Source organism: Magnolia sinica, chromosome 15 (assembly GCF_029962835.1).
Source record: "Magnolia sinica isolate HGM2019 chromosome 15, MsV1, whole genome shotgun sequence".
Lineage (NCBI taxonomy): Eukaryota > Viridiplantae > Streptophyta > Magnoliopsida > Magnoliales > Magnoliaceae > Magnolia > Magnolia sinica.
Window position 1 is genome coordinate 1093071 of NC_080587.1, and position 8358 is coordinate 1101428.

Consider the following 8358-nt stretch of genomic DNA (forward strand, 5'->3'; position numbering starts at 1 on the left):
TAGTGGGAATCACTATATGGACGATCCTGATTGAAAGATTAACCTACCACGTGTAATGAAGTAAGTGGAGTCTGACTTGAAACATTTCCACCGTCCAATCAGTGATCCGTCAGCTGTATGGGGCACCTCTTGATGGTTCCGTTTGAAATTGAATTGATCAGATGATCTTGACTGTTCCTTTGCAGGACATGTAATGACGACGGTTGAATAAAGAAATGCCCATAATCTAACTGTATCCGAAATGACCACACCAATCCAAATCGAAACTATACAAATAATACATTCCAAAGTGATCGATTTAATGGTGAGGATCCTCTTACTGGAGTTCCATTAAAATCTGCTCCATCAATGAAAAGAATCATTCTGTTTTGCACCTTAAAACTTTTAGATCCCATGTTGGGACATATTTAACGGTCTGATCATTTTGATTTTATAAATATGATCCATCTACTCTATCTTACAATATATGAACGGTACAGATTAAAGCTCCTACCTGAAGGATATAAAAAAGAAGATGGAAGGTAGGGGACCCCAGTATAGACGCGGCTCCACCGAATCATCTTCTAAGTGAAGGGGCATCTTCGTCTTTTCCGATTCTCTTAAGTCACCACAGCCACGAGAACTCGTGGCTAGAAAACCCCCCCTTTGCTGACTCGGATGCCAGCTGGCAAAACCCCTTCCAAAACTTACGTTTCCCGGTAAACACGAAAAGAAAAGAAAAGCACCTCACGTGCTACGTGCTTCTTTTCCTCCATCGCGACTCACTCTCCAGTGTTCGTTGCGACTCACTGGGGCCATGTGATGAAATTGATCCGATAATTTTAACCGTTCATATTATTTTTAATAGTATTAAAAAACTATTTTCTGATGATAACACGACAGATAATCCTAACCTTTTATTTTTATAGTTCAATTAGAACCACTGAATTTTTTCTTTTCATTCTTCTGAATTGATTTATATACTAGAAGTTCCTTTTATTGTAATTTTCCTACTATGAGACTCATAGCTTAGATTCCATAACATAGACAGTTGAGATCATAAGAAAAATCAGCATGTGGGCCCCAGTGGTTGAAGGGGCATGTTAGATCCTAAGTCGCGACTGAGGAAAAGTAACTCTACGTGCAAAGTCTAAGTTGTGAAGGTAAGTTTTAGATTCTTTATAAAAGACGCTGTATAAAAGGTGGGGTCCACAGTGGTGATTTTCTCTTGAAAAAAGGGCTTTTCGGAGAGTTATCAAGTGCAAACGTGCAAACGGTTTGTTGTGGGGCCTACAGCCAAGTGTTCATAAAGTTCTTTTGGTTGGGATCTCAGAAATCAGATCCATCCATCACTCAGATGGGCCACACCGGATAAAACATTTACCCTTGATTCTTACAGAGGAGCCACTGTGTTATTAATATGAAATCCAATCCATTGATATGAAACATCTGCCTCAGATGATGAAACAATTAAAAAAATCCGGCCATTATGAGTGTTGGGTGGGTTCCACAGATAATCAAAGGTATCATTCCATTCGTAACAGTTCCTACGTGTGTGGCCCACATGAGTAATCGATTTCCATGATTATTGGAAAAATGCCAAAATAGAAAAAGGCCTTCATGATGGTCGGAGCGGATTTCATCAATACATGAAGGTGGGGCCCACAACTACCGTTTGCACCGTACTGCGGTGAAACCGTTTGTACCGGATAATTTCCCGGGTTTTTCCAGGGTTTTTTTTTTTCCTTCCTCGAGCATTTGTTTTTCCAGCCTCTCTCTCTCTCTCTCTCTGAAGGACATGCGCTTGGATTTCTTCGATCTCTTCACTGCGAGGATCGGACGGCTGAAATATGTCTGAGAGCAAAGATCCGGCGATCAAGCTCTTCGGGAAGACGATCCCATTACAGGATGGTCAGATTCCGGAAGAGAAATCCGATCTCGCCTCGACGTTGGTTGCCACTGATGAGAAAAAGGTCGGCTTTCTTCGAGCTTTTTTCTCCCTTTTGCGTAATTTCAGATCTGTTTTAAGGGCTTTTTCCTAATGAGGATTTGAAATGGTTTTTTTTTTTTCCTGGTTCAGATTTTTGAAAATCTGTTTCATCTCTCTCTCTCTCTCTCTCTCTCTCTCTCTGTCTCTGTTTATTTATTTATTTATTTTTTATTTTTAAATATAAATTTAAGCGAAGATTATTGCGTTTTTTGTAATTTATATGAACTTCGTGGCTCTTTTTTGAGATATATTTTGTTGATTTTGTTTATTTCTCAATAGTTTGATTGCACGCACTTTCAGAATAGGTTAGGGTGTGTATTTTTTTATTTTTTTTTCAGATATCTGTTTTTTGTTGATTTTAATTATTTTAAAAGCCTGAAAAGTTGAGAAAATAAAGTAACAAATTTGTAAATTTCATTACTATTAGAAAAAAACTATACATGGAAGAATTGAAAAGCTAAATTCATATAAAACTGGATTTCTTGTATGTGCCGATGTTAGTTGTGTAATCTTTCGAAGGCTGGTTTTGTAATTTTGATTTTTCAGTAAACCCCTAAAATCTCTATTTTTGATTGATCCTATTCTAATTAGGGTAGAACCCGTCTGGGTTTCGTGAATTCCGGATTCGTTTTCTTGGTTTCTAGATTCAGATCATGTTGGGAGAGAGAAAAATTGAAGTTCTGTCAAGAATTCATTGATGAAAAGGAAGAATTGAGTTTCGTGAATTTCGTAGTTACTGAATCATTTTGGGTTTGATTCGAAAAAAATGAAAGAAGAGGACTCCACGGATTTAATTATTTTTGTTCTTTGATAGAGTGCGGTTGACTGTGTTGCTAAGAGACAAGTGAGGCTCCTTACTGTACACCTGTTGTGAATATTGAAACTGAACTGCCCAAATAGCTGGAACCGCTGTTGATTTGTCATGTGCTCAAAATCAAGTTGATTGGACAATCCAGACCTCTGATTAATGGACTTGGGTTTGTTGAATCTTGTCCGTTGACTATTTATTATGCATTTGCAATGCTTAAGTGTCCACCATTGACAGGTTAGAAACATGATTTCAGTGTAGATATTGGGTGATAATCTGTCTATCATGTGTCCCACTTTTTGTACGGCTGAGATTTAAGGTAGAGGCCATGTTTGTAGTGGGGGAGCTTCATCTGATTCTTAGCTACAAGTCAGTTGACTCTGCTCCATCAAAACCCTTATTTTGAAATACCAAGTTTGGAGTCGTCGGTGGTTGTGAATAATGTATGGATAAAGAAAGAGAATTGAGTTCAGCGAACTTCACCATTTTCTTTTGAATGCTAACGCTGATTTTTAGTCAAAAAGAAGAATTGGTTTGTGTTTTGTGAATTCCGGGTTCCGCTCTGTGAATTCTGGATTTAGATTATGTTGGAAAAAATCAATATTGTGTCAAGAATTCAATGATAAAAATGAAGAATTGAGTTTCATGGATTTCATAGTTATGGAATCATTTTTGGTTTGATTCCTGAACAAATTGTTTATTTTGGGGTTTTTGATAAAGCATGATCAACTATGCTGTTGATAGCAGATAAGTGAGGCTCCTTACTGTACATGTGTCATGAATAGTGAATCCAAACTATGCAAATAGTGGGAAATGCTATTGATTTGTGGGGTACTCAAAATTTGGTTGATTGGGCAATCCATATCTGTCATTAGTGGACATGGGTTTGCGGAATCATTTAATGTTGGGAAAAAGGAAAAAAAAAAATCAATGTTCTGTCAATAATTCAACGATAAAAATGAAGAATTGAGTTTTTGGTTCGATTCGTGAACAGATTGAAGTATTTTGGGGTTTTTGATAAAGCGTGATCAACTATGTTGTCGATAGCAGATAAGTGAGGCTCCTTACTGTACACGTGGCATGAATAGCGAATCCAAACCGCTCAAATAGTAGGAAACACTTTTGATTTGTTGTGTACTGAACATTAGGTTGATTGGATAATCCAGACCTCTGATTAGCGGACATGGGTTTGTGGAATCTTTTCCATTGACTACTTTCTTTTACACTTTTACAATGCATTAGGTGTCTGCCAATTGACCAGTTAAGAACATAGTTTAAGTGTAGATTTTAGGTGATAATCCATCTACAGTGGGTCCCGCATTGGTGTGGCTGGGATTTGAGCTACAGGTCATGTTTATACGGGAGGGGAGCTTCACCTGTATCCTAACTACAACTCAGTTGACTCTGTTGTATCAAAACCTTTAGTTTAGATAAAGAAAAAGAATCGAGTATACTGAATTTCATATTGTTTTTGAACTGTAATGCTGAGTCTTATTAAAAAAGAAGAGCTTAAATGTCCCCAAGGAACTGAACTTTGTATCACAAGCGGAGAAAACCAATCTTTTTCTGGCTAATTTATATGCAAGTGAATTCCCCTCCCAACCAGTGGACTTGTGATTATGTAATTATGGAATTGTTTCTGGTTCAATTCATTAAAGGGAAAAATAAGAAGCTCGTGGGGATTTTCCATGGTCATAGTAGCAATAAAATTCTCTACTGCTAGGGGCGGTTAAAGCCTTGTATGTTTGGATGATGTCTCATCATCTACTTTAGTTGTCATGGTGTTTTTTCTTTTTATTGTTTCTTCCTTTTCTTTTTGGAAGTGTTTGGTTGCTCCACATTTCATGAAATTTCGTGATATTTTGAATCAAATTAGACTGCTTTATCATGAGTCAGCACAACCAAATGCACCCTTGACAAAATCTTTGTATCCATTAAAAAAAAAAGAAAAAACTTGTGTAGATTGAATTATATTTGGCTCTCAAACTACTTTACAAAGAAAAAACTCTAGAATTCTGCTAATCCAGAGAAGGAAAGAAAAAAGAAGAAGAAGAAGAAGAAAAGAATGAAATTCATATGGTTTTATATTTATCAGAGATTTGACAGTTTCGTCTTCCAGATAAATTTAGCGGCCATGCCTAAGCTATGTTTCTGAGTCAAGTGCAGAATTAAGTAATGCTAATTGCACACCAGTCTCCATGTTGACACGTGGCAGGCATTTACAGGATCTGAGTCACTCATCCTGCCGGCCAAGCTGTATTTAGTCTAGTAGGATGATCCTGGCCATTTGATTGAAAGAGGCCAAAAATGAGTGTGGTCGTTTCTTCCTCAATTGAGTGCTTAGGATCGCCCAACTGGTTTTATTTTATAGTTGTGGCCCATTTATGGGGTTGCATGGTTGATGATTGACTCTGATCTTGTACACGCCTGACATGTATCCACACCAAAACTCACGTGAAAAAATGTGTACAATTAGCATTTTAGGTCAGAATTGGTGAGATTCAATGTTTACGATTGCTATTTCTACCCAGATTGATTCATGCTCTAAATTACTTGTGGGTTTGAAACACAGCCAAGCAGTTCATTTTACTGCAAATCTGATGAGTTTTGGTTTTAAATTTCAGGACACATGTGGAGAAACAGTGCACAAGGAAGTCAAAGATACACCACCGGGAACTACAGAAGAGCCCACCAAGACAGATAGCTTCTCTGGTGTGAAAGATGGCAAGGAAAATGAGCATCATGCTGTGATGGAGGACAACAAACCAGCAGTGGATCCTAAGGCTGAGGAAGAACATATGGAAACCGATGCCGAAGATGGTGAGGAGAAGGTCCCCAAGAAGGTGGACAAGATTCTCCCATGTCCCAGATGCAACAGTATGGACACGAAATTCTGTTACTACAATAATTACAATGTTAACCAACCTAGGCACTTCTGCAAGAATTGTCAGAGATATTGGACGGCTGGGGGGACGATGAGGAATGTCCCTGTGGGGGCTGGACGGCGGAAGAATAAGCATGCTGCCTCACATTATCGTCACATAGTGATGTCATCCGACGGTATACCCACGACTCCGGTAGATGCCGCCCCTGACTGTGGGATGCCCGCCCCTGCTGGACCTCTGAAGGGGAATGGAAAAGTCCTGAAATTTGGAAAGGATACACCCCTATGTGAATCCATGGCCACTGTGCTGAATCTTGGAAACCGGAAGGCAAAGGTTGAGGTGGGTCCTGTGGCTAGTGGTGAAAACGGAGACGAGTCTTCATGTGTGTCTTCTGTGACGGCTTCTGCTTGCTTGGAAAACCAGTTGCCAGAAAACGTGGTTCAGATGGAGCAAGGAGGTGTCCTAGGTTCTTGTAATGGGCTTCCTCCACTGCATCGCCTTCCGTGTTATCCTGGCCCTCCTTGGGCTTACCCTTGGAATCCGGCTTGGCACAATGCTGCTGCCATGTCAGTGGGCCGGTGCTCGTCCGAGCTGGTTTACGGTTTGGAGAGCAGTAATGCCAATCCTGTTCAATGGAGCTCACCACCAATGGTGGCAGCTCCTGCATTCTGTGCTACGAACATTCCTTACCCGTTCATGCCAGTACCCTATTGGGGCTGCATGCCTGGTTGGGCTGGTGGGGCATGGAATGTTCCATGGGTCGGGTCTAAGGAGAGCCAATCGCTGTCATCCTCCACCAGCAATAGTGGCTGTTCAGGAAATGGCTCGCCCACCTTGGGCAAACATTCTAGAGATGTGAATTTTCAGGGCGAGGAGAAAACAGAGAAGTGCCTTTGGGTTCCCAAGACACTGAGAATCGACGACCCAGATGAGGCGGCGAAGAGTTCTATATGGGCCACTCTTGGTATCAAGCATAACAAGAATGAGCCCATAACAAAAGGCGGCATCTTCAAAGCTTTCCAGCCCCAGATGGAAGGCAAGGGCCACACATCAGATGCCAAGCAGGTCCTGCAAGCAAATCCGGCTGCTTTATCCCGCTCTCAGACTTTTCAAGAGAGCACGTAAAGAAGTTCTTGCAACAATCCGTTTCAGCCCATTTTGGCTTCTCTTTCCTTTGTGTAAAGCATATGGGTGCAGTTTTAAGCTCCCACTTCTAACATGACATCATTTATTATGTGGATTAGAGGATATGGCTTCAGCAACAAACCAACCATAGAGAAGCTAAAAAATGCTTATCTGAGCGTTCTCCGAAGCTGCCTGTCAGGGAATTTGCATGGGCTGTGTGTCAGATCATTCGAAAGTGTATGCTGTAAATAGTAGAGAGAGTTGTTGTTTATAGCTGCTACATTGATATTCTGCCCAAGTTTTAGTTTCGAAAATTTCATTCTCGTTTTGAATCATGGATTGGAATTGGAGCAATGCTTCAGCTACTTAGGAGATCAAGGGTTGCAACTCCCTTAGTTGGTCCATCTGTACCAGTTCATGCCCAGCGGTGCGGCTTTGAAATTGGCGGTCAGAATTTCTTAATCCTAATTATGAGATATCTGTTTGAGATTTAGTAGGTTCTTCTCTTGTTTTGATGAAACATACAAAGCTTGTCTACATTTAGGCTGCATTTACAAATCCTACTCTTCATTCAGTCTTATATACCAAGTCTCCCTTCAAGTCTTAATATGTTGCTATCGCCTAGAGTTCCATGTCTTTTTACCATTAGATGGTGGTGATTCATTAGAGTATTGGGTGCGTGGTGAAATGGGGAGGAAAATTTCAGCCTCTTCTTCGTCTAAGGTAATCTTTGAATAAACAAGGAATAAATTTTTTTAAAGACGAGCATAAAAAACTGATGTCATTCAATATATAAATACAGTAGTTTAGTTAGAGAAAAGAAGGAAATATGAATTGAATCTAGGTCAGTGATGAAAACATGAGGAATAACACATACCTAGGACTCCAAATGGCAAACAGTCTTCACATTATGTTTTAGCGTTATTATCATCATCATCCAACACAAATCCTCGGCGCGGAATATAATCCCAAAGTACCCCAAAGAATCAAATATAGTCAATCAAGAAGGTGGTAAGACCCTTGCAGAGTTCCCAAGCTTTATCTCAACCTATTGGGTTTGGTACATGAATCCCATTCCGCCTATTCTTGTCTATCAACGACCATATTTTATCCCGCAGTAGTAAGCCTGTATATTTTGCATGGCATCTTCTATCTTGTGGCGGCTGCTGGAATTGGAGTGGAATTATATGTAATCAAGACAGAGCAATTCCATTATATTCAAAGAATTGAAGTGTCTGGATAGTTTGTTTACCATTTTGTACATGGAATGTTTGGTTATTTCATGAAGGAAACATAGTTTGAAAACCTGAAAACTTTACTCAACTCGATGTTCAGCTAGGTGTGGCTTTGAAGTCTGGGCCAGACTCGGCTCGATATTAATAATTATAATTAAAAGTATCGGGCACACCAAAAATAGTTAGAATATATATTAGTAGTATAAAATAGAAATTTCGTCATCAAGCCATGCGAGGATATTGTTTTATCTGTTCGTACTATTGACTCCTATGATCAATCAGGCCCATTGCTTGACTTGCTGGTTGAGTGTGTCTCTCCTTCTGGTAGAGGTGGTA

At 39.8% G+C, this 8358-nt stretch overlaps 1 protein-coding gene across 1 annotated transcript; it reads left to right on the plus strand.

Annotated features, from left to right (window-relative positions):
* Window positions 1-1722: 1722 nt before the first annotated feature.
* Window positions 1723-7122, plus strand: LOC131226770 (cyclic dof factor 2-like). Its single transcript, XM_058222490.1, has 2 exons — window positions 1723-1952; window positions 5402-7122. The coding sequence occupies exons 1-2, from the start codon at window positions 1830-1832 to the stop codon at window positions 6785-6787; spliced, it is 1509 nt and encodes a 502-aa protein (XP_058078473.1). The 5' UTR covers window positions 1723-1829; the 3' UTR covers window positions 6788-7122.
* The last annotated feature ends 1236 nt before the right edge of the window (window positions 7123-8358 follow it).